Genomic DNA, 26957 nt, shown 5'->3' with positions numbered 1-26957 from the left:
CTTTTCTTGGCAGAATTAGCCTGGAAATGCAAACAGCCCTGAGGTGGCTCCTGGTGCTGTTAAGGGTGTGCTTGATGCTGAAGGAGGGACTGAACCTGCTAAAAGAAAAGGCTCTGACAAGGGGGTCCTCAGACCAAGGCAGGACAGCCCTTCCACCAGCACAGATGAGTTCGAGCAGCACTGTTGTGGCACCGCCAAAAGGCTGGGAGCACACCTACAGCAGAGATGTTCCTGCTGCAGGCATCCTTCTCGTCGAGTCTGATCCCTCCCATCACAACCCAGTCGCTCTGGGCCTTCGCCTTCACCCCTCTTTTCTCCCCCCAGTTTTTGCTGCCTGCACACCAGACCCTTGGATCTCTCACGTGAGCCACCTTTTGTGAAGTTCCCCTGATTCAAAACCTTTACCAGGCAGGAGCCACCTGCAAGGCAGCAGTAGCCCTCTGACGGAGCACAGACGCACAAAGGGGGGCTCCCTCCCCGTGAGGGTCTTGCTCCAGAGCGAGCCGGTGACCTGGGCAGGAGCCCCCAGCTGGCACCACGGCCTCTGGTCGCTCCTGCAGCTGCGGCGGCTCCTGCTCCCCTAGGAAGGCAATAATGAGCAAACAAAGACATCTCATGCAATACAATTTTGCAATGCCTTAAAAAAAATAATGCACAGCTACTTATGTAACCGAGTTTTATTTAGAATCTTTGAAGTCATAAAATGTCTTATTTTACTGATATATGTAAACATACAATCAGGAGGTTTAATTGCTTTTCCCTTGCGCAGAAATAAAGTTTTAAACAAACCAGAACACCTCAACCCAGACAAGCGTAGTGCAAATTTAATTATCTAACTTGGTCCTGTACAACAGCACACGCTTCTCCGCATGGTCACTGGTTTATCAATTAGTTGCAATATGATTTTTGGCAGTAATATATTCAAGACACAAAGTGCAAATTACAAGAAGCAGAAAATGTTATCTCATTCTGAGCAATGAGAAGTGCAAAATATCCCAGCCCATAAATCCTATTCTTTATGTGCAGTATGAACAGTATGTGCATAACAGGCTAACAAATAGCCATGTAAAACTTCATCGATTAAATGCAGCAACATCTTAGAGTAGGAATGCAACGGCTATAAAAATGATCAGAGGAACCATTACATTTTGTTCATAAATTCCACACGCTATTTCTGAGGGTGCCTCTTCACATCTCACCTGCCTGCCTCAACTTCTGCATGCCTTGGACACTTCTGCAACCCAAAGCGGTCTGTTAAGAATTCCTCGGTTCAATACCATTAACACACCACCCACTAACTGCTCCAGCAGGCTAAATGCACTTTGTGATTTCCTAAGGAAAACTTCTAAAGGAACTAAGGAAAACCTTTGCAGTGAGAGCTAATCGCAGCTTGCTTATTTCAGCGTAGTTCACCTCGCGTCAGTGTATGTGCTTTCCATAAAACGAGGGAAGAGCCACCCAGCTACAGCGCACAGACCAACGGCACTTAATGCTAAGCCTGGGCTACTCAGTTATTACAGTACAGCTTCTGAATTCTCTTTCCATTTATTTCGAAGGATTTTTCACATCAAACAGCCAGTTTTGATCCCTCCCCCCCCTTTTTCATTTCTCCCAGCTACATCATCATTATAAATTACACCAAATAGCCCGAATCAGACTGGGCTGCTTCCTCCAAAACCCCACCGTTCCTCTGCATGGGAAGATTAAAGCACAATGACTGGCACTGCCATTAATCTGCCTGCCAAACTCATTTTCTAAATCGCCAAGGCCGCAGCCGTATAATCACTGCAGGAACGGCTGCGGCACGTAACCCAGTTACCGAATTTTGTCTGAACGCTGCTGCACCCCACCTCCAACACACAGGGAGCCCCAGGAGGGCTCCTTGTGGGTTTCAGTGTGCTCCCTCCCGGCCAAGGTCAAAGCAAAGAAGTCAGGGGCTTCGACCGCACCGTCTGACCTGGGGGGCAAGGCTGGGAACCCCCCCACGCGCTGCGTGCTCTGCCCCGGGGAGGACAGCTCCTCACCCTGCCCCAGCAGTTCTCTGCAGCGACCAGCTCACGGCTGCCTGGTGTTACGTGGTATTACCCAAACCTGAGCTCCGGCACCCCCAGGAGAGAGCCATCCTCTGTGATCCATGAAAACCTCTTCCTGCGCTATCTGTTCCCGAGGAGCCTCCTGGAAACGGTTTGCTGGTTTGGATTAACTTCATCTAGCCTTAAAGACAATGTGCAGAGGGACAGCTCGCCATCATTACTAGAATTACTGGATCACGTTGCCGAAGCAAACTTTTGTCTTCATTAAAGTTTCAGGATGAACAATTATGCTGCAACTTGGCACAACAACTGTCTTTGTATGCAACATGCCTGGCGTATATCAGCACGTTTCTTCTTTAAAAATATAATTAGAACGAGATACGTTGTTGTTCATGCTGCTTAAATATCTGAAAAGGCTCAAATGTTTTAAAAGCCTAAAAAAAAAATCGCCCCTCCCCTGGTTTATTTTTCATGCTAAAGGCTGCAAATTGACACATCACAGTAATTACCTCTGACTAACTTCCATAGACCTACCCAAAGAGATAAACATGAGAAGTTCACATTTGACTATCAGACTTACTGTGCCGAGCACAAATAATTTCCCAGAGGAGAATTTGATATTTCATCATTTGGAACAGTGGTAATTTAATTACATTGCTAATGTTTTCTGGCATACTTGAAAGGACAATTAGCATAAGTAAATCATGAGTGAGATGACAAGTCACTCAGCGTTTATTTCTGCTCATCAGATGAGATCAGCTGATGATCTAAATTCTCTTTTGTGTGTGAACAGAGCCCAGGTTCAGCAGTTGTATCTGGGTTCAGACCGGTGGGGATAAACTGATGCAGAACGTAAAACTGATATTATTCTTTGAAGTTTCTTAATTAGACTTGTCCAGGGGAAACTTAAAAGCCACCAGAAGTAGGGGAGGGTGGGGAGAAAGGCTGATCGATGGGGAAGGCTAAATGAAGCTCAAGATGCACACTACCCATTCTGGCAACGGGGTGAATACTGATTAATTTTCGCCAGAGTTTGCTTTACATCCGGCTCAGGGCTGAACGGTATTATTATAGCTCTACTGATGTTCTAAAATAATTGTATTTATCTCTGCAAGTGCAATGACATTCATGATAACACCGTTAATGTCACAGTTCCTTTCTGGCGCTTCAGAATAGCTACAGCTTGCTCATGAGTAACACCTTCCAAAGCTTCCCCATTAACTGCTAAAATCTGATCGCCACGCTTCAGTCTGCCATCGTCCGCAGCTGCTCCCTGCAAATGGCAAAAGGAAACGTTAGCGGCTGGTAGCACGGAGCCCTCCCACCTCTCCTAATGCTGATGGATGAAATGAGGAGGGATGCAGCTCTGGAAATCCCACCGTAGCTGGGTGGGGGACACAGAAAAGGAGAGAGTTGTTGTGCAGTGCCCAAATCTCCTGGAATGCTTGGACATTGCCCTCCGCTGACACCGCTTACCCAGCTCCTGCTGGTCTGGGGCAGCACGGGGAGGAATTACACCCCAGGGAAAAGGGGAATCAGCTCATCCCCTGGAAACAACGCAGTGTAAAGATTGGTTCTGTCTTTTATGATTCTGCAGACACTTGTTAAAGCAGTATGTCAACGTATTCTGCACCTAGCGCTGAAAAATGGGTTAAAAATGTGGGAAGGGAGATGCAGAGCTCATGCAAGACAACAGCCTGGGCACTGCCCCAAGCCCCAGACAGAGCTGGGCTCGACAGAAGGTCCTGGGCAGCTCGCACAGAGCTTCAGAAATGGCTGTTCTCCTTCTGAGCTCCTGAACACGGCTCTTTTGCCCAAATCCTGAGCCCCTGCCCTGCCCAGAGGCTGGCTCATGGTGTCTGGCTCTGTCCCGCGGCCCCATCAGCGGCTGCGGTGGATCCCAGCTGTGATTTGGGGGTTTCTCAGCTGTGCTCACCTCTATGAGCCTGTAAATCTGAGCATCCATTTAAAGGCACAGTATCTTCTCATGGGAATAAGTGGAAGTTGTGAAAAGACCAGGTATCTGTGGTTTGAACTTCAACACAAGGTTGAAGGTTTAATTTAATTTTATTTTTTAGTATCACCTACCCTGCCAAAAACGCTGACACAACTGACAGCAAGCGGGCACAGGACAAACAATTTTGTGCGACTGACTTCAAGTCTCTTTATGTAAACTATCCCTAATTCCCGCTGCTTTCTCCCCCCCGTTTCCAGAATTACATCAGTCCTGGTTCCATGAGAGGATGTTGCTGGCACATGCAGAGGGCATTCTCAGCAGCAGGATGGGGGGAGGAAGGGGGCACTTCTCCCTCCACATCTGTGGCCATTTTGGGGCAATTTTTCTCAAGACAAGGCTGTAAAGTACCAGTTCCTTGGTGGCCGGAGCCATTGCTGTACCTGGCAGTCCTCCCCTGACGTTCAGAGCCAGGGACCAGCTGCGGCAGCCGCACCGCGAGCAGCTCAGGCAGCAACCAGCCAGCACAGAGAGGGGAGCACTCACAGAGGGCTTGAGAGCAAAGCTGGAAGCGGGGGAGAATAACTAAAGCCAGGACTGATGCGGAAGCCAATTCATCATGGAGCCACGTGGTATGGCGTTTTGTTCTTTCGGTGGTTTATCTCATTGGGCTGACCGTCTGAGCACAGGGCTTTGCAGCTGAAGCTCAGCCACAAGGACACGACATCTCTGCAACTGCCTCCTCTCGTGGACAGCAGGAAAAATGATGCCTCCACACTGCTTGGAAGGCACCGAGATTTGCAGATAGAAAACCGCTCTATAAATATTTTAATGTATAAAACCAAGTTTCCAAAGAACACAGACCAATTTTGCTGAGATAAAGTATCTTGTTTCAGCCATCAGCAACGTGAAATATAAACTGAGAAGCCAGCTGTGCGTTCTGGGGCCGCTCACATCAACGTACCTAGACGGTACATTTTGCTTTCAACTCCATATATATTATCCAAGCCAAATCTTACGTTTATTTTTAAAGATAATAAAGAAAAAGGGAGAAAACAAAACAAAAAGAGATACCTTGGCAAATATAGTCTTGACATAAATGGGCAGGTCTCCATGGGGACTTCCATACCCCCCTACAATACTAAATCCCAGTCCATCAGAGCCTTTCTCCAAAGTAATAATCTTAGGCTGAGGTGCTCTGAAAACACAATAAATATCACTTAGAATAACAACGTCTGTCCCTGAGGACTTCCTGCAGAAGGAACGCTTACAGAGATATTCATCTACCAACAAGTTTTTTACACAGTCACCGAGCAGGATTCTCGGCCTTGGGCTCAAACACACTCCTGCACAGCCCTGAGCTCGCAAGCTGTTCCGCAGGCTTCAGCTCCTCCCTTTGAAAATACTTTTAAAGAGCTCAACAAGAGCACTTCTCTCTGACACAGGAGTGCTGCTTCTCTAATCTGCAGTTGCTGCGCATATACATAAAGGAGCGTTTGCTTTCTTACCAGCCAGGCTGTCATCTTCAGTTTGGGAAAGTGGCAACTGCAGCAGCTTCCTTACAGCGTCATTTGATTTTATGATTTCACTGGGATGAGGCTAATAGACAGGCTGCAGCCAGGAACACTCGTGTTTGTAGTCTCACCTCTACTGCAAGCTCTTTGGGCAGTTTCTAAGAACTTTTATCCCACTCCATCCCTGCGCCTCCTAACCCCAGGGGCTGACTCCAGAGAGCCCCTCACTCAGCGCCTTGCTTAGACCCTGGACTGCCCTTCAGGGGCTTTTACTGTCTGCATCGCAAGGTTTTTGGTGGAGTCCAGGCCATTCTTATCTATATATCTACCTCAAATCAGAAAAAATAATCTCTACATATTTAGAAAGAACTATTCTGGACAAATGCTGTTTGGCATCTGCCTAATTAAAGGCGCAGCTCATAAAGAGTCGTACCTAGCTATTTCTTTAGGACAGACTGAATGCATGCGCCTACCTAATTCTGCTTCCTATTTTCAAATTTAAATTTCCATACTATTTTGATATAAAACAAGAATACAGATCTTTTTGTGAAGTAAGCAATTCTCCTTTGAGAGCAGCAATAAAAACAGTTCCTTACATTGTAAGACTGGTGAATGCAGCATAAATAGCTCAAGTTTTATACTCAAAATCCCCCTGAGGTAGGGCAGCAACTTGCATCTCAGCTTCTTAAAGTAAATATAATGAATCAAAGAATGAAAATGAAGAACATAATGAAGCTAATAAACCAAAATGAAAATGAAATGAATTTCAAAATGGTAACTGGAATGCTATGAGCCGCCCTAAAAAGCACGTGATGGGTAATGATGCGTGGCCATGGGAGGGCTCGGTCTCTAACTTTATCACCGTATAGAAGTGCTATAGGTAGAAAAAATGCAGTGAGACTTTTTAAGAACTGTACATCTAAAAAAAGACAAAGTTCTTGGACATGTTTTGAAAGATTTGTCTCCAATACCATTTTTTTTTAATACCTCTTGTCTTGCTCTGCCAATGACAAATGATTTTGAATTGCTATAATCAGAACTCCTGTCAGGCACAGAGGCCAGCAGACAAATGCAGAACTACCATGTCAGCATAACCATTAGAAAGGACAAGATAAGGCAAGTGTTTGGAAACACATTTTGTGTCCTTACTTAGACAATTTCCGTCAGCAGGTAGAGATGGACACAGGTGTGTAATCAGCTTGGAGAATGTCACAGTTACCATTTTAAAGGTGATGGAAAATTAGAGAGAAAAGCAATGGGAAGAGACCTCCTTCACCACCCTGGCTTTTCCCTTGCATGGGGCACAGAAATCCATCTCACTTATGCAGACTATTACAAACTTACTCAGGATCTTCAGAAGCATGCTCAGAAGAGTTGAGGTTACATCCTGCAGACATGCTCTCCAGCTGGGTAGCGATAGCACTGATGTTGGTATCAGCCACAACCTAAGCAGAAAGGAGGCAATGAAATGCTGTGTGTGCTCACTTAATACCAGAGACACCTTAGCTAATTACATAGAAAACAGCTAATAGGAAAAACGGATGTTTATGTTTTTCAATCAAATTTCAAATACAAGTCCTACTTTCTTAAATTTCCTACTAATTCGACATTTTCAAATAAGTGTTAAAAAATCATTGAGAGCCACCTTTCTGGGGTTAAACGTAAACTTTGCTCTGGAGCTTTCTGTTGCCTTTACATGACCAGCACTCAGGTACCCAGCAGAGGGAAATGGGCTTTCTGGATAATGCAGAGAAGGAGATTTGTCTGACAAAGAAGGACGTGTGTCTCAGAGCCAACAGGAGGTGCTGAGGATTGGCAAGGTGCTTCAACGTAAAGGTCCAAATACAGAGATCCAAAGGCCTATTGGGCAAAGGTCCTGAAACACCTCAGATCGATTTGTTTGCTGAGGGGGGGAGAAATGAATCCTTGGTTTCAACTTCTCTGCGGTTTCTCCAGCATTTCCACTAAACGCAACAAACGCGATTCTGAAAACTGCCCAGTTACGGCCCTGCATCACTCTGAAATCACCAGGAACTACCACGACACACTAATTAACAGAGCTAACAACATCTGATGGGATATGAAGAAGCAAGCTCACTCAGGCTTTTTAAAACAACCATACTGATGTTTCATAGGGTAGGTACAAAGCCTAGCTGGTACTGAGATGTACTGAGAAAGAGGTGACTTAAACTCCAAGGTTTGGGGTCTGCTGGTCCCAGAGCTGGTCTCACAAGGAATAAATAGCTTGCAGGATGCAGGCCCAATGGGGTTCATTAAAGACAAAGTGTCAAGGCCCGCTCTAGATTTTTTCAACCTTTCACTGTATGCTAGTTTTTTTCTTTTTTTTTTTTTCTTTTTTCTGGAAAACGTTTGAGGAAGCCACTTAGAACATCTCCCTCTGATGGGATGCTCATCTCTGCTTGATGTTTATTGTACAGGGGTTTGGTTCAGCGACAGTGACAAGTAGCCAGTAAGTTCATTTTCAGTACTTTCTCTAGCTATTTGTGGCTTTATTTTATCGAAATTAACAGGGACTTTTTCCACTCCTTGCTGGGAACATGGCTTAAGGGAAACATACCTTCCTGAAATTAAAAAAAAAAATCCATTATATAAATCCCCCATTTTAAGTGAATGTTCACAATTCAGCCACAACAGTATTTCCCCCTCTCTAATCATTTGGAACCAAGAGGGTGGTAGCGTTTTCTAGGAAAAAAGCTGAGTTCTAGTGCAAATTTCGCATCCCAGGACTAAGGTTCCCAGATGCCCTTAATGAAAGGGTCCGCAGAGGAGACAGCTGCACCTGGCTCAGGCAGCAAAGGCGCCGTTAAGTTTTCCTTCCCAGTGCAGAAGGGGAAGGAGTGCCAGCCAGTATTTGTCATATTTTGTTGTTAAATAAAATAGAGTAAAATAAATCTATATTCAAAAATCTTCAGTTGGCAGTAAGAATGTATCAGAGTTCAACAACCTTGTAAAAAAGCTTCTCCTTATCTCATTACTACACCTGCAGAAAAGAAATTAAATTAAACCAAAGCATCAAAACAGCCGGAAGGGATGATTGTTCCCCTGAGACCCTAATCTCCCATTTGCAAACAGCATTTGCAAACTCCTTTACCATCCTTCCCAGGACGTGCTGATAATAAGCCTTTCCACACCACTGAACGCAATTATCTGACCTTTCAGAGCAGTTTGCCATGAAGTGGTCTAACCCGATAATAAACAGAATTACTTAATGACACATCAGTCATGATTATCGCATCGATAGGATTATTTCATTTAGATTGTTTTAATAAAAAAGCAGCCCGGCGATTGAGAAGTACCTGCAGTTAGCACGTAACCTGACCGTATCGCCGCGCTGACGGCAGGGCTTCTCCGCTACCTCCCTGCTGCTATCAAAATACAGCCTGCCAGAGCAGATTTTGAACAGGGGAAAATAGACTCCCTTCAATCAGAAAACCCTGTATCATCTGTAAAAGTATTCAACACATTTTGAGCTAGACAGCGAAATTGTGGAAGAAAAACTGTCAAGTGACAAAACCAAAGACATTTCTAGAACAACCTCTTTGTTTATGTGAGCGAACAACTGACAGCGTGCTTCATCAGGAATATTTTTAAATGCATGATGAGGTGGGATACGCTGTATTACAGCTTTCAAGATTAGCAATTTGGGGTTCTGCAGCAAGCTTTCATTTTCTATTCAGGGAATACTGTTGACACGAAAAGTGAAATTACTCAACGTTAGTAACAATATGATAACTATAATTTAACAGAAAATCCTCAGCTGGTGTGTATCTGAGTAGTTCCTCTGACTTCAATGGAACTACACAAATACACCATCTGCTCTGGAACTGGCTCATCACTTAGGGGGTCAGCAGTTCATGGACAGACAAAACAAAGAATAAACGAGTCTAAAACTAAGTTTATTATCATGCCTTTTCTTCTTCCCCCCCCCTCACATTTTTGCCTTTTATAGTAACATTTAAGTTGTAATGAAAGTAAGAAGCCTGCAAAAATCTCTCAAGATGTGTTCGAGTCCAATATGTTGATGATAAAATTAGAGTAGATTTTAGTGGCATGTCTTAAGCTTATTTTCCAATTGTTACAATAATTCTGCAAATGAGTAGTATTTTGAATTCTCTCTGGCAAGTATTTTTCCTATTTCTTCGTGTAAACATAAAAATAAACTAAAGACGAATATACCAGCAAGCAGCAATTAGAACCAAAGTGGTAGAACATGTCTTCTTTTCATAAAAACGTGGCAGTGATAAACCTCCTCTTCTCTCTTGAGTGTTATTATTCATTACCTGTAGAATAATTAATTCTAGACAGCACTGTCTTGATGATGATGCTATCATTCTTACTAAGTGCTGCTAACATTCTTTCTTCTCCCCCTTTCAAGAGCAAGGAAATTAACACTGTGGACAGTTTGGTCACAGTCTAGTGGCATGCATGCACATGTACACACACACAATTCCTTGTTCCTGCTAACTTCAGATGAAAAAAACCTTGGAAGCTTGTTGATTTATCATGTGTAGCAACAAGTTATTTTGTTCTCTTTGTTACGCTTTTATATAATCATGCTCACAGCCTGTACGAGTGGCAATAAATAATTTTTGAATGAAAATTATTTCTTGCTTTCATTCCGTGTAATTCCCATCAGCAAGCACCCTGCAATTCTGTGATGCCTTGTGCCAGTGATGCTTAGGTTTTTTTTTTCCTGAATGCCATTTATCTACCCTCATGCAGCTGCATGTTCAATTTATCACCATACCTGCAGGATAATGCTCCCATAAGCATTCTTTAGTAGATTAACAGCATCTGCGTGAGACAGCCCATCCAAAGGTTGCCCATTAATACTGACAATCCGATCTCCAACCTAAAAGTACAACAGTAATGGAAAATTACTAGCATTAAGGAAAATTAAAATTAAGAATGCTTAAAATTCCTCATGAACTTGGCACTGCACAGTCATGCTTCTCCTTTGCAGGATCGCTTTTGTGAGAATTCTACATTGCCAGCGATCGTTTACCATTCTTTAGAGCAAGTACAATACGAATTTTTTTTAAAATAACAATGCAATCAGAGAAACAAAGGTGGGTTGTATTTTGTTGTTTCCATTTGCAAACAGAGAGGGTGAGATTGACTGCTGTTCTCCCATCCAAAAATGACTTATTTGTGTCCGTTTGTGCAGAGAAGTTCTTTTCTTATAGATTATGTAGGCACATGATGAAAGCACTATAGGAAAGCAGGCACCTCTCTTTATACAAAAAAAAACTGATTTTGACCCTGGCACTTAACACTACTGTGTATTTCTACTAGAGACACAGCATGAATATAGCACTGTTTGCTACTGAACCTCAGGGGCCAAAGTTTTCCTATGTAACTAACTGCACATTAAGTTCTCTTCAATACTAATGACTCCCTGAAATGCTCTCCAAACTTGGTAAATGATCAGCATGGTCACTCCTAGAAATACCCACTTATCTTGTGGGTCTGATATAAGCATTTTCTTTTTGCATTCCTTTATCAGGGCTTTGAGATCAAACAACTAACTTCTGATGTTGTTTGTCTTGTTTGAGCTCTAAAACAATGCCCAATCTGAAGTCTCCAGAACGTGTGCCACTTCCAGAGAGCTTGTTGCTGTCCTCCCTGGGTCTGGATGAACATATGCTGTAGATCTTCCAGCTTATTCATTTTTGTTCAAACACATTCAAAGACTACTGCAAATGCATTTATGTTCTCTTAACGTCTTTGCCATGTAGGCAATCACAATTATCCCCAGATGCAATATAATCAAAAGGGGAAGGGAGAGACAGGGCTTTTTTGCACATTTGTTTTTAAACAGGGACAGAGTAGCCTATGAGACATTATCAAAGTGAGGGCATATACAGAAGCACCTGAGCCTCCTTCTTCTCTGAGAGAGTCACAACAGACGAAATGGAAAGTGTTGAGAAGATTCCTCTACTCACTCTGAGTCTTTGGGTACGTGCAGCCACACCACTGGCTTGAATCATAGCAATGAAGATAGGAATATCTCCCAAAGGACTCCCCTTCCCTCCTGCTATACTGATACCAAGCGCATCATTTGGTCCCTAAAAGAAAGCAAAAAAAAAAAAAAAACAAAAACTTTTTCAACTGGGGCCGCTTACAGAGGTCAATGTTTAGGGTATAACCCATCTGATTTATGCAACGTGGTGAAATATAAGTTTGACATGCACATACAGGTCCCATTACACAGACATACATTGGACAACCTACTGCAAACAAACAATGCAATTTTACTTCTGAGGAACACTACAAAAATTAACAACTTCAGTCAAAGGTGTCAGCTTTTTGAATTGATAGAAAATAACTCACTGACCCTTGTTATCTCCACAGTCCTTGGGCCCGTATCTGCTCCTACTAATAAAGAAACAAACAATTAGCTTCTGTAATTAAGAGATAATATAATTAAGAGATAACACTGTCAGGTGACAATGGTCCCTTGCTGCCTAGTCAGAGTTATCACCAAGCAGAAGCACAGCCCTTCCTGTGCCAAATCAGGCAGCGCTGCTCACGTGAGGAGGACAGGATTGCTGTTTCACCAAGAGATGAATACGGATGCAATCACTCAGCCTGACGGATGCCACTGTGATGCCCATTGTCGCACAGCCACTGCTCACCACAATCTCTTGAATAGCAGCACTCTGCTGGCCTGAAGAAAAGCCCTATTGTGCATTTCACTCAATTAAAGATTGCCTTATTATTCATAAATCAGTGTCCCCACCACAAAGGGTAGGGCACACGGCTGGTCTGAGACTGCTGAGGTTCCATTGATTTCCTGTTCTAATTTGTGCTGTATTTGTAAATAATAGACAACCAGGAAGTCTGGCTGGCATATATCTAGCCACAGGACATTTAAAAGTACTCAAAACATTCAAAAAATAGAAGAAAAAAGGGACGCTGCAAATGGATCATTTGACTGGGACTAAATAGCTTAAAAGCTGACGGTGTAGTCAGGTCCTGGGCTCTGCTGTAATAATCCCTAATTGTAACAGCTGTAATTAACCTGTTTTAAGAATCTTTTAGAAGATTTATGTTAACACGTATCAGTATTTCTTACTGCCACACATGTGCTTGTGCAGCTATCTGTTATGAGTGCTCAAGGCAGGACTGCTGAGGTGCAGCAAGGTCCGACACCGCGGGAAGCCCAGCCTTGGGGACACTGAACCAGGACACGCAGACACGCACTGTTAGAGCTGCAGGGCCCTTCATCAAAATGGTGCAAGGAAGGCTGCCTAAAAAGCCACATGTGCCTCCTCCAGTGCATGCCAAAAGCCAGAAGAAATGTCTTCTGCCCATGGTCAGCCACAAGCTAAGGTTACAAATTTCTGACTCAGGTCAGAGCACACGAACGCGCAGGCCCTCTACAAGTTCCTGCAGGTTGTAGATTCAGCACTTGCTAAATCTGCAAATTGCAATCTGGGCATTGTGACTTTCTCATTACAAAACACCCTTTTATACATTCAAGAGCAACAAAGATATAAATGAAGTGGTGGCAGCTTTATTCCCTGAAAAAAACTATTCTACAAGAACCTTGCCTGTGCTAAGCCTCCGACAAGGGCGCTGGGGAATAGCAGGGCGCAAGAATTGTGCATTTAAAATAGAGGAGCCATTACTCTACTACGAGACATGAAAGCAATGTCATCTGCTGGAAAGTGTTAAGGGTCTTAAAACATCAGTGGTACGTCTTCTGGGAGGCTGTGTAGGAAAACCAGACTCAAGTATTCAATTTTGCTTTTGTACAAAAAGAGCAACAGTGCAAGCAACATGCAGCTATTCTGACAGCTGTCCGGAAAATACCTGAGTTTCTCTGAGACACATCTGCTGAAGACCTTTTCGTGCTGACAAAATTCTGCAAGGTAGAGAGGACCGGAGCGAGTGCAGGGTGGAAATGGCTGTGGGCACTCTGTTGGCTCACCTGAAATTAAACATAAATCAGAACCTGAGAGTCAAACCCAAACGTTAGCTTCAAACCAGCTCCTGCGACATACGGGCGCAGCTGTCCTCTGGGAAATCAGACTGTAAATGCCACATCGGCCACACGAGTGGAAACCCCCAGCTTCATTTCCACAGATGGAGCCTACCACAATCTGTCTCTGTGTTGTGGGCACACGTGTAGAGTTGCTCAATGGTACTACAGAATGGCACTTGGGGGTTTTGGGGGCAGACGACCTCCAGAGGTCCCTTCCACCCTCAACCACTCTGTGATTCTGTGATCTGCTCTAGAGGTCATACAGAAGCAGGATTAACCTCCTCCATTGCTTACTCCCAGTTTGGCTCCAAACCTAAGGACAAGGGGGAATAATGGTTGCTGATAAATCTGGGCATCTTCCCCACGACCATTTAACCAGGAATCTCCCCCCTATTTCCAGAATAACAATGGAGGTACAGCACAGGATGCCCGTGTCTTACTGCCAACAGGAGGGACAAGCTGGCAGATAGCTGCTCGTGCACGCTATCGATTCTGCACTGCTCCCTTCCAGCGCTGCTTTTCCCTATCTCCATATCTGGCCTTATCTTCAGACTCTGCTCCCCCTCGGAGGAAACATCGTTATCAGTTTAGGAAATGTGTCTGAACAACAGGTTTCACTGCGGCCAGACCTTTTCAGCTAAGCTGGCTTATACAAAACAAAGATCTGCTCCACACTTCTGGGCGCACAGCAGAGCTTTCTTCCTCTAAATGCATTAGGCGGCGAATCAAAAGCTCTGGCAGCATTCATCCTAACTGACCAGTGTGCAGCTGTCAGTGACGAACAACAGGCAGAGCACAATTTCCACGTCTAGTTGCCAATTCATGGGTCAGTTAACACAATTTGCAATGTGCGTGAAAGAAATCACTGTCCTGCACCACGAGGCTTATGTGTCTACTGTTAAAGGTATGCAACAGACCAAAAAAAAGCCAAGTGAGGACAAAAGTTCTGGATGCTCTTGGCCAGCAGCTTCTAACACATCGCTCACAGTTGTGCAAATCGTTCAAGCTGATTTGCCGTATTATCTGCCAAGATTTTTATAACTCTTGGAACTGTTTTGCTGAGAAACATTTATTCCATTTTCAAAATCACCAAGTCAATTCGGAGCCGAGAGATGAAGGCTCTCCAATGACTCTGCATTAAGAGCAGCAACTAAGACTTCTCGTATTAAAAGAAATACAGAAATTAACAGGTTCCTGAAAAAGCTACAAAATGCTAGAAAGAAAGGGGATGACATCGTTAGCACTTGATTTTATTTTCTACCTAGAATCACGTCAGATACTATGGCATTTTGCTTCAGCTATGAGTTTACATTGCAATATGTAATCATTTTTAACTACCACTTTTTGATTACAAAGCTCTTGCTTATGCTAGCTGTTGATGAAACAACCCAAAAAGTAATAATCACGACTGCTGTCTTTACTTAATGCAATCAGTATCATTTTCCTCTGTTGCTTCATTTTTCCTTGCCTGAATGCAGATGTTTCTCCAACAATATTTAGGCATTATTTTTAAAGCCGGGCTTAGCACAGCTGTTCCCACATGGCTACAGGCTCCTTAGCCCTTCCTGACACTTCACCCACACAGACAGTGGACTGGATCACTGCTGGCCTTTATAAAGTTAAGAAATCATGCCACATGACTATGATTTTTGGCACCCTTTTGGATTGTTCATGCACGAAATCAAGGACGAGCCTCTTTTCTACCGACCTGATCACTAGGATTGTTTTTTTTTTCCCTTAAAAACATTTCTGCTTTAAATTACATCCCTAAGTCTCCTATTGCTCCTTGCCATTTCTAAAACCAAGCCCTTCTCTTAGCATTTGTGGAGGTTGGGCTGGATCCCACTGGTGCTCAGCCTCTGCTGCCTGCCCTCTGTGTGCCGAGGAGAAGGAGGCGTGCTGGCAACATCTTCCATGTCCCCAACAGCTGCCCCCGTGCAGAGAGGGGGCAAAACACTCCATAGCAATTGCATTGCTGTGAACCACAGCTCGTCTCTCTCTGGGACATTTGCAACTTCAATATCATGGCAAAACAGTCAGTCTTCAGAAGGAAAAATCCATTAAAAACCAGTTTTCTAAGTCATCTAAGCCTTGCTTCTCCTCCTTGCTGTACTTAGACTTTAATACTAATAGTATCAATGTCTGAGTGGATTGGGGGGAGTCAGAAGAGGGGGAAAGCCCTGCACTGATTGAAAAATGAATTGTTGTCCTCGCTTCAGGTAAAAAGCAAGTGAAGCAGGAAATTGCTCTGTGTTTTCTTTGAGAGCAAAGCAGCTCTCATGTGGTTCTGCCATAAGATAGGCGAAGATACAGTTCAGTTTCATTAACTCATTTTGATTGACAAAGCAGCTGCAGCAAATGCATTCAGTGTTTTTTGCAGGTCTAAAAAACTTCTGGGCATCATCATTTGAGAAAGATATTACATATTTCTGATGCGTTTCGGGAAGACACTCTAACAAACAAAAAAATCATTAACCAATTCTTCCACTTATTCAGCACTTCAGCACGATGCTTTTTCTGCAGTTGAGCAAAGAAAATTATTGTGATAAAGTATTTTGTTCCACATCCTCAGCAGTAAATGTCGATAGAAGAACTGAGCCTCGTGTGCAACCCCGTGCGCTGTTCCCATTCCTTGCCCTTCACAACTTCATTTTATATGTATGAATTTGTCACTAACCTGACTGTTTTGGGATGTTTTCCGTGCTGACAGCCACGATCCAGCTCGCAACCTCCCAAGCTCGAGATGCACTAGGCCTTGGGCACACTTGGGAAAAAGAACCACAGTGTACAGCATTTAAGTAGACATATAACATTTCACGCTCTCCTGGAGAGAACTGTGTTTATATTCAGCACCACAACCCCAGGAAGAAAACCACAATGCGCTGAATACTAAAAATATTAACACTTTCATTTGGACTATGTAAGAAGTACCTGTCCCTGGACTGGGGTTTATCCCGGTTGCTGAAGTCAGCATGAATGTTTCTACTGGCAAATGGTTCTTAGGTCACACTGCAGATGGCCAATTACACAATTAAAACAAATGAAAAGCCCCTGACTCTTCCATGGAAGTCTGTCACAAACAATACTCATGGAACAAACTTCAGAGGAAAAAGCCACAGAAAAGGCTGAATTTAATACATATGGGCTCAGCTTCAATTACACCCTCATATCACCAATTTCCAATTCTTAAATAGGTAAAGTCCTTTTGGCTAAGTACCAATCCTGGATGGAGAAAACAAGGAAATAATTAGCCTTTCCTTTCCAGAAAGAAAGGAATCACATGCAGGAACACTGCTGGAGATGGCAGGGAAAAAGCCCTCGCCTCCAGATGCAGTTTTGTATACACGTGGGTCCGCAGCAGCGCTCCCACCCTTCATTTCACCCTTGGTCCGGGCTGTCAGCCCTGGGAGCCTGACGAAGGAGCTGACAACAGGAATTTGTGGTCGGGGCATCCCGGGTCCTCTCCTCCCTCTCAAGCCCAGACAGCAGCCACATGCTTTCTAACGGAAGAAGGCAAATTCTCCCAGACCACACAACTTCAAAGTATACAACCACTCCTGCAAGATGAAAAGCTGTGCAGAAACGGATTGAAGTTGCAATTTTATAGTTGCAGGTTAGTACAGCAAAGCCAAAGGCGTTTTCCTTCAGGGCAGCTCTCATTTGTATGCCTCTCAGGTTTCAAAATATTTTTCTAGCTTATGAAATATACAGTTGCGCTTTCAAATAAATGTCTAAATATTATACATGTCTTTGTTTTCTCATTTCATGCCATTCCACTTCTAAATACACATGAAGTGATTTTAAATGAATCTCTCGCAGTAATTTCAGATGAAATTCCTGTCTTTGTAATCAGTCTGAGCTGTCCTGTGTATGAGTAAATAGCACTTCAGGATAATTACCTCGCACAGTGTCAGTAACTGCAATTCCATATCTTAAATGTATTATGTACTCACCTTAAGTATAGTGGCAACAGTCTCTTGTGAGGCATTTCTCATATCCTCTCCATTAACAGACAAAATCTGATCTCCTTGAATTAATCTTCCGTCTAGGTCTGCAGCTCCTCCTTTAACAATGTCAGAGATAAACACTCCACTTCCATTTCTAACAATGCAAGAAGCATATGGCTAATTACACAATCCAATATTCTTTGGGAGACCAATTTAGATTACTTGCATTTAAGAGACATTAAAAGAAACCTGTGAGAAGAGCAAGAACAAGTTTTATACCCCATTCAACTATTTGAGCGTAAAAAAAATAATCTGAATTTTAAAATTGAGGCATGTTTTGCTGCGTTTAATGCTGTCTTTCCCCTTTTTCTGTTAGTTCTGTTTAATCCATAAAGATTCATGAAAAATACCACTTGTACAAATAAAAAGCCAAGGATCAGACTAAGAGGGAGTTAAACCATCCCCGCATGTGCCTGATCTGAATTATGCAGCCTCAGATTTTTTTATTTTACTTTTTATATTCCCCCTAAAGGTTCAGCTTGGTTTCTTCTCTAAAACCCTCGAGGCCCCAAACGGAGAGAAGTTTGCAGAGAAGACTTTTAAGTTTGCACTGAGCTATGCAGCAGAAAATCCAGCTTTGTGGCTGTCTGCCTGCAGCGAGGCTTGCGAGAGCCGGAAAGCAGCAGTTGGGCAGACGAGGGGCATGTGAGCAGATTCCCAAGCTGCAGCCTCAGCAGGAGGCTCCCTTCCCACGCTGCAGGACCCTTACGTGCCTGGTCCCAGCTACCAGGGCTCGCTGTGGAGCTGGTTCAGGCTGAGATGCACGGGCTTGGGATCCTTCACCCTGCAGGACACAAGGTTTCACTGGCTGATCGCTGGCCATCATTGGATCAACTTCAGAACAGAGGTTGCCTCCAAGGTGGGAACCCCCACAAGGCAAGCAGTTAGCAACAGTACAGGAAGTTTTGCACAGAAGCAATTGAGGGAGGGCTGGAGTCTGTATTACCATCTGTAGGGTAATTTACATAAGCTATATTAATTACCCAACCTGCAATCTGCTCACAACACCTGGGTTAAACATCGCCACTCTTGTAAAAGAGAAAAAAAAAAACCTGCTGTGGAAACTTCACTGACCATACGCAGTCAGGATAATGACATGATGATTTGTAATTGGGAAAATAAATTTTTTTTGGCAATGCAGAAGAGCAACCATACGATTCGTACCCACCAGAGCTGAATGAGTGCTCGCCTGTGTCGTGCTGTAAATCTCTACTAGCAATGAAAGATTAAATCTATCAGTGCTCTAGTTTGAATGATCTAATAGCACTGGTTTAGAAATATATCAGCAAGAAGTCAGATTTTATTAAGCAGCTGTTACCTACCACAGTATCTCGGATTCTGCTCCTTACTCACAGAACCACTGTCTGTAGTGTTGTCTGGTCACTCAGATATCTTACATGATTTGGGTCTAAATCTTTACCAGCCTCTTACCTTCCACCATAACTGGTCATTTTGAAACCGAGCAGGCTGTAGATCTAACAAATGAATCCACTTTCAAAGGCACATCCTCGTATTTTGAAATAGGAAAGCTTTTTTTTCCCCATGTTGAAATCAGAAAAGGCATGGTTAGGGCTCCCAAACTCAGCCACAGCTTTGTTTAAGCCACCAGAGCTTTCCCCAGTTCTGCATGTGCTCACCTGGGCACGCACAGAGTGGGACACAGTGCCGCAGACTGGGAGTTTTCCCAGGGAAAGAGCAGGCTTTATTACACAGCTCTGCTGTTGTTCTGTTAAGAGAAGTAAGGATCACAACCCCATGAGACATCCTTGAAGATAATCAGATACAAAATCTTGTTGCTCATGGACTTTTTCCTTTATTTCATACTCCATTTAATGGCTACAGCTGTTCACATGGCGAAAAGCAAAGTATTCCTCATTTGTAGCGCAGTCTGATCAAAGAGAAGCTCTTACCGTTTTCCAGCTATGCTGAGCCCTAGTCCCCGGCCTGTTTTCTTTTGAATATCTACATGGAAAATCTCTAAGTTTTCTTCATCTTTGTAATGAGCTTCATCTCTATAAACAACCAATTGCACCTTCTGAGGCGTCTGTCTCAGCGCAGTGATAGCTTCTTCGTGGTTGGCGTTCCGCAAATCGATCCCGTTCACCTGAAATAATCAGTGTTTTCTTTCCAAATGACATATGTGAATGATCCTTTCATCACATCCTACCCTTGTGTGACAGGACAAATTTGTCAAATTGACACCTCTTGGCACTCTAATTTAGTGCTCTGATTTGCAGAGGGCTGAGCGTCTGCTTTCCTGCTGAATGAGATTGTGTGCGTTCTGCCACCATCTAGATCAGATCCAAACAATCAAAACATTGTGGCTTATAAGTTTTGTGGGCATTCTGTCCTTCTTTTTAAATGCTGGAACCTTGAACAGTGCTTACATGCTTACAACTAGACAACACTCGATGTGCTCCCTTCAAACTTCCTGTACCTCTACTGCTCTTCCTTACAGGTACCAGTGCTCGAATTCCTCCTCCCCTGGCTAGGTAACACTGTCCAGCCAACGACACAAAGAATCAGAAACATTAGCAAACGGCCATGGTGAAGCCAAGGCAGGACATGTTAAATGGTTATTTTGCTTTATTCCAATAGATGGCACACAAGACCACTCCTGTAGCATTCGATTACATTTCTCTTACAGGAACCTGGAAATGTTTCAGTATTATCAAATCGAACAAGAAGTTCTGATTGAATGCTTAAGTACCTGAAAAAACTATCAAAACTTGAAATCTGATCTCCTAACTTTGCCAAGCCTGATACAGAGATGCCCTGTAAGGTGTTTGCCCGTACTCTATCGGGCAAAAATCTCTTTTCTTCAAATATCAATGCATAAATGTTTTCCAAGCCTGGTTAGGAAGCAGCAAGGACTGTAGCTGAATAACAATACAATGGTAATCTACTTATATAACATAATAAGTTTTAAGGCAATGGAAATATTTCTTTGTATTTCTAAATACGCAAAGTTATAATCATACTTGATTTTGCATTAAGATAATTAAGCCTAATCTACAGTAATTGTATTTTTTTTATACTAACTCTGTAGACATTTATTTATACAGTGCCTCAGTATTGTTTCCTTGACATGGCATCTATGTGTGCTTTATCACACTAATCTGAAACTCATTCAGAGTCATCCTTCTGCTTCATTAGTACAGCTTTTAAAAGCTGAAATAATAACAATATTATGGCACACAAACATTAGCACTTTCCTGTTTGGCCAGCGAAGAATTAATTAACCTTCCCCATTTTTATCCCCTGGCTAATTATCGTACTCTGTTAATACACAGTTATTTATAAAATGAAAATAACAGTCAGCCTTAACGCTAAAAAAAACATTTTCTGTGCAAGAGCTGTAAAGACAGCTCCCCAAGTGCCCCTCACTATTTTTCTAACCCTACACACTAACGCCTTAATGGCCATGCTGGGAATTTGTCCTGATCTGACAGCGAGGCACTGTAAACAGCTGCGCACCCGCTGCCTGACGCAAGTTTCATTTGCGGACCAGCACTTCTTTCTTAACCCCTTCCCACCTCGACTTCCATCCTTGCTGCAGGAACACCACGTTTATTCGCAAAAAGCAGCGCCCGTGCGTGAGGAGGCCTGGCCTGAGGGAGCCGGCAGCGCTCCTGGCCGCGGATGGCGGCGGCCCTGAGGCCCTGTGGCCGCCATCGCCTTCCTGCCTGGCACTTGGGCCTGCCCCGAGCCTCGCACACGGGCAGAGCAGATGTCACAGCTCCGGCCGCAGCGAACGAAAGGCCTCCGAATGCAAGATTAAACAGATGAATAACGCCGAGCTATTGGACATGACAGCTGAACTATGTAATTCGAGAACTGCCGTGCTCAATTAAATTTAATACATTCTCAATTTGTCCCTTCAGTTTATATGAATATATAAGGAAATGTGAATTTGTCGGGATGGTCTTAGTGGCAGAAAAGCAGCTTCAAGTACAGATCCTGCAAAGGATCTCTGTTTTCCCTGAAGGAAACCTGTGCTGAACCGAACACAAATCTACACCAGAAAGACACGAGCAAGCGCATGCAATGACGAGACGCGTTTACCTCAAGGATTTGATCGCCGGCCCAAAGCCTGCCATCTCTGGCTGCTGCCCCTTCTTCATAAACTTCATGGATCACGATGGCATCCTGAGGGAAGAGAGGGCTGCGTCAGTTCCCCCATCAACACCTTGTCCATGCGCTGGCAGTGCCGGGCCCAGGCCACAGGCCATCGATGGCTCTGTGCCGAGGGCACAGTGCGTGAGGAGAAAACGCACTAATGTAGATACATAGACACTTCTAAGAGTTTCCAATAAGAAAATGACTGCCACAATCAAAATACAGAGAGCTAATAAGAGGGTGAAAAGGATTTTGTTCCCCACTTCAGGGTAGGCTTGTCTAGAGCTTCTTGGGCTTCTATCATTTTTATACATTGGCATCAGCAATACGTGAACTCAGTGTGAACCGGGGTATTAATATCATCTACTTTTTATGATATTATTTAAAACCAGATTCTTTGGAGCTATGAATATTTTTAGGGACTTGGCATAGAACTCAGCTTTAAGCAAGCGCTGAATGCCTTGTGGTAAATAGTGCTGGTTAAATCTGTAAGAAATGAAATCCAGAAGAAACGAACAATGGCAAATGTTAGTTTATTACTGAGGTTGGAAAATGTAGTCAGTGGCAGATGTAGCTTCAGGGAAGGTTTCAGTGATTTAATCTTATTGCCAGCAATAGATGTCCCCGAAGAAAAAGCATTACAAAGAACATACTGTTCTCTTGCTGGTGCTTTCCTTTTGCATTGTTCTTTTTTTTTTTTTTTTGTTCCCTGAAACAAATAGGTGAACATCCTGTTACAGCACTTCAGCTGTGGTTCTGACAACCACCAGCACTTGCAAAAAGATGGGCCGCTGCACCATGCACAGGCTGCTGCCCTCTCCAAAGGCATCCCCGATGTCAAGAAGAACTTTAAAACTACTCTGGATAAATACTCCATGATTAGTTTAGCTAGGCGGGTTATCGGATAACCCATTCTCAGACAAATGCAACCAACAGAAAGGCTGCGGTGCGAAGTCCCTTCGTCAGTTTGACGCAGCAGTCAAACACACGTCTTTCCGCGGTGTGCGCAACAGAAGCCTGCGAGGTGAGCAGGGTGCGAGCCCGCTGTGCGCGGCCTTCCTGGAGCAGGAGCAGGAAATAGCTGCTGTGGCAGAACAAAGCACGCTCGTGCTTTGCAAACACTGTGAGATACTACATCTCTCATCACCAAGTTAACTCCCCCCACGTTGCCTTGTGATACTTCCCCGGCGCACATGGTGTATGTTGAACAGAAAGAGAACGCGGATGCCCTAAAGCTAATGCTCTGATCAAGACAACACTGAGAGCATTATTCTCTTTCATTCCCACTACACCTTATTTAATGATGTGGACTTGTATCTACAGCCGCTCTGCTGCCGCTGCAGCACAGCACCACTGTCATAAGCTTCATCTTTGATACATGTACACCAGTCACTGAAAAAAGCCTGAAGGATTTTAATCACAAATGGATTACAGCTGATACAAGCGTCCCAGATGGGGAAAGAGAGATTTCAATCTACATAAATGAAGGCAAAATACTATGAGCTGTGTACCATGGTAATTAAGAAAATCAAAAGAACATTTTGATTTAAAAAAATATACCATTGGCAACCGCAGGGTTTGCTTGAAATAACTGGAGCAGCAATTACCAGTGGGACCAAGTAACACATTCACGTCCGTCTCAGCACTGCTGAACTTCTCTGCTACACATCTGAGATCTTCCTTTTTTTTTTTTTCTTTTGTTACCTCTGTTTTAAAAATGATCGTGTAACTCTAGTCAACACAAGAGACTTTTGTCTGTGTGGAAGCCAATACGGTGACAGTGATGTATATTTTTTTGTATATTTTTTCACCTAATGCTGATCATGGGTAAGTTTGAGAAAAAGCTGAGTCTTTGGTTTTAGAACTTCAATAGCAGACTTCACTTTTACTTTTCTAAACACTTTTGTAATGGAAGACATTTAGAAATCGCCAACAGGACAACACACAATATTGACCAGTTTGCTAAAACAGCAACATCCAAGTAGGGCACACGAGGGCAGTGGATGAATAAGAGGTTCAGAAGAAAAATTGCATGTGACATTGATAAAAGCTACCAGCTTCTTCCAGTACTGCATTATTGAATGTAAAACCACATATAATTAAGGCTTAGATTCAGGAATTACCAAGTGTTATCAGTTGAATAGCCTGCATCATCGATTTGCAAAGGTAACAATTCAGTACTACTCTGTAGTTCCTGCAGGTGTTAGAAGCCAGACCTAGAACTAAAAATACATAGGGCATGAAAACGTACATTCCTATTCAGTCTGAGCCTTTCCTGAAGAAGGAAACATCCATCTGACCTGCCAAAACACTGTTTTCTGAGCTTTTTTTTTTTAAAGCAGCATAGTTGAAAGAGGCTTATCAAATCAATTAAAAACAGAATGAAGAAATGTGCCTGCAATGTACTCTCAAGATTTTTAAATAGTCCATAGCATAAGTCTTACCTTCCTTAGCCTATAAACTGTGACAAAAGACATCTCACCTCTGTTATTTCTGGCATTAGCTCAATATACATTTAACCCAGAAGTAATCTTTTTCCATTGAACCTAGTGGGATCTGGGTAAGGCCCTATTAGTTTCAATCATCCATGACAAATCACTAGAAATTACTGACATTATTAAATATTTTTATTGATACCTATATTTTAAAAGGAGCTTGAACATGCAGTAAAGAGATTTAATGTATTATTCCAGCCATCTAACAACTAAGCCCCGATCTGTAATAACAGATTTAAGCTGTAACACTCATCTCAGCGCATTAGAAAACAACCTGGGATCTATCACGACTAAACCAATACAGAACATCTATTTAAAGGATGGGTTTTGGTTACTGGACATCTGCAGCTCCTACTCACTAGCTTCAAATTCAGTTTTGTGCTCAGCATCTTGAGAAGTCACGTCCTTAATAGTTCAAAAAAAAACCAGTCAATCAATAAAGCAGAGAGGGAGGGAAAGTGGTGTCAATGTCCAACTACAGGCTGTGAATTAATGGTGGCTGTGGACAGATTTTCATTCCCATCCCTCACAGCCTCCTCTCACTGTTAGTTTTGTACAGATAATGTCAGTCCACAAAAACTATCAGCACAGAAGGGGAAAATAAAAACACTCACCATATCAAGAACACAGCTATTTAAAGAAAGATATCTTGTTGCTGAAAGCACACACTTCATAAGGTATACAGATACATTAAAAAACTTAAAGCTTTCATCTTTGTATATTTTGACTAATCCATCAGTCTGGCACCATTAATCAGGAATTAATACAAAGTTTAACATCTCCTGTACATGAAGGCAGGATGCAGAATACAAGCTAGGGCTGAAAACCAGCACAATTCTATGCTAAACAAAGTCCATGCTCACGGGTGTGAACATCTTCAGTCAAAGTAGAAAGGAAGAAAACTTCAGTCAAAGTAGAAAGGAAGCTGTCTGCCACTACTTAGCTAAATCTATGTACGGGAAATACAGCTTGTAAAACAGGCTAAGTGTGATCTACATTGTGTTTTCTTTTAAGGGAGGGGAATAGCCCTGAACTCTCGGGAAACTGGATCTCAACTCCACCCCAGCTGTGAATATTTTTTCTGCTTGATTTATAACAACTTCAGAGACCCGGCAGGGGAAGCATATCAACTCACCCATCAGCAGAGAGCACAAACAGAAATGCTCCCATTAAGAATTACATTCAGTAAGAGTGACAGCTTAATCCCTCTATCTTAAATGTCAAGAACTGCTAACGCAGAGACCTCAGGCAATGACCACATAGCACTGTCTTACTTGAACCTTTGGGAGAAAGGTGGCGATGTCAGCTTCCTATTCAGGAAAATCACTGACCAAGCAAACCTTAAAAGCCTGCAGGACTATAAACAGTGTTGAGAAAGGCTCACAAGCTGTCTGGCTTTAGGCTGGGACTGCTCACACTTTTGCTGCAAGTTTATAGCATCTGAGCCAGTTTATTTTCTTCTGCGCAGCTGTTATTCAGAAGGACAAGCAGCAGTTTTCCATGCAGGTGCCCTTTTCCACTGAAAATCAAACTCTAGACTACTATGTTATTTGCAAACGCTGGAAGCAGAGGGATTAAATGGACACAAGACAGCAAGAAGGCTCAACATTAAACACCATGGATATTTTGATGAAGTTGTATCATCTGATAAAAGGTGGAGGAGCATGCCAGAGGGGAGATTTCAGAATAACTGGAACATAGAAATCCCCACACACCTGGTATTAACTACATCTGAAAGGAAAAAAGCCTGAATTCTGGTAAAGAGGCTTCTTGCCATAGCAGTGAATAGCTACTACAGATCATTCACATCAAACTATTCCTTTAACTGAACTAATATTAAATTTGTGTTCGTCTTTGCTGTGCTACTTCAGCCTACAACACCCAGCCATTATTTTGACAGGATCAAAGGCACTTCACAGGAGTGAGGTGAACCACTGCACAGGGAGGACTGCAATAGCCACCAGCACAAACCAACACTGAGTACTCCGTTGGAAATAAGTTGTTTCAAAATCCCCAAGTGCGTTTTCCAAGATGTGAGTTTTAAAGCTGTAAATATCAGACAAAAACCAGAACAGCCCTTGGAGTAGATAGCCAGATCCGTAGCTCTGTCCCCTACAGCTACAAGGCTCTCTCTAGCCCCATAGACACCGCCAGACAGATGAGGAGAGCATTACGTGGGGAAGAGCTACCTGTCTCCCTGAACAGACACTTCTGAGCAGTACGGACAGGTAATGCTGAACATCCAGGTCAGAACACAGAGAGAACAGATTTTTAGGAACCTATATGGTCAAGCAGTGATAGAAAGCAGACAACAAACTGTTGGAATTATATGAATTTTAAGTGGCTATCTCACAGTTTGGCCTGTAGTTAGGTGGATGCAATCTTACCACTACCATAGTTTTATGTATGTGGTGTAAGAAATGAGGCCTTCCGCAAGAATTAGAGTACTTTCCTGAGGAAGCAAAAAAAAAGTAAGCTGCATATAAAAAAAACATTCAGGAAAATATGTTTTTGGAGTTAGTTGACAAGTTGTGTTTTCCTAAGATAATATTACATGTTTCCAACAAATTTCCTACATAGCCACAAACGTTACACTAAATTAACGTTTAGTATAGATAATAAAGCTACAAGGCTTTTTGCTGACTGCAGGATTACAGACTTATCTCTTTCCCAGGGCAAGTAAAATATCATTAGTTATTTCCTTTTTAACTTTTACAATACTTTGTCCGGAGTAGTAAAATTGTCATTTCGTTTTTACAGGCTGGTTCACAGATAAAGTAGAAATCAACTAGTTGCACAGTGTGTTTCGCTGAAGCATTAGTCC

The 26957-nt window shown here is 43.0% G+C and overlaps 1 protein-coding gene across 7 annotated transcripts in view; it reads right to left on the bottom strand.

The window, feature by feature from the left end:
- Window positions 1-662: 662 nt before the first annotated feature.
- Window positions 663-26957, bottom strand: part of PATJ (PATJ crumbs cell polarity complex component) — a 147755-nt gene continuing 121460 nt past the window's right edge. For 4 of the 7 annotated variants that reach the window (XM_048062237.2, XM_048062236.2, XM_067001723.1 and 1 more), the window contains 11 exons: window positions 21585-21668; window positions 19430-19623; window positions 17466-17613; window positions 16190-16276; window positions 13341-13458; window positions 11860-11900; window positions 11468-11590; window positions 10270-10374; window positions 6846-6946; window positions 5062-5185; window positions 663-3306 (listed from right to left, as the gene is read on the bottom strand). In XM_048062237.2, coding sequence (XP_047918194.2) covers window positions 3160-3306; window positions 5062-5185; window positions 6846-6946; window positions 10270-10374; window positions 11468-11590; window positions 11860-11900; window positions 13341-13458; window positions 16190-16276; window positions 17466-17613; window positions 19430-19623; window positions 21585-21668 — 1272 coding nt within the window. In that variant the 3' untranslated portion in view covers window positions 663-3159. The remainder of the gene's footprint in view (window positions 3307-5061; window positions 5186-6845; window positions 6947-10269; window positions 10375-11467; window positions 11591-11859; window positions 11901-13340; window positions 13459-16189; window positions 16277-17465; window positions 17614-19429; window positions 19624-21584; window positions 21669-26957) is intronic. The other 3 variants (XM_067001722.1, XM_067001724.1, XM_067001725.1) reach the window with 3 other exon arrangements.

Source organism: Anser cygnoides, chromosome 8, assembly GCF_040182565.1.
Source record: "Anser cygnoides isolate HZ-2024a breed goose chromosome 8, Taihu_goose_T2T_genome, whole genome shotgun sequence".
Taxonomy (NCBI): domain Eukaryota; kingdom Metazoa; phylum Chordata; class Aves; order Anseriformes; family Anatidae; genus Anser; species Anser cygnoides.
The sequence above is the reverse complement of the archived record's forward strand: the minus strand, read 5'-3'. Positions and strand labels throughout refer to the sequence as shown.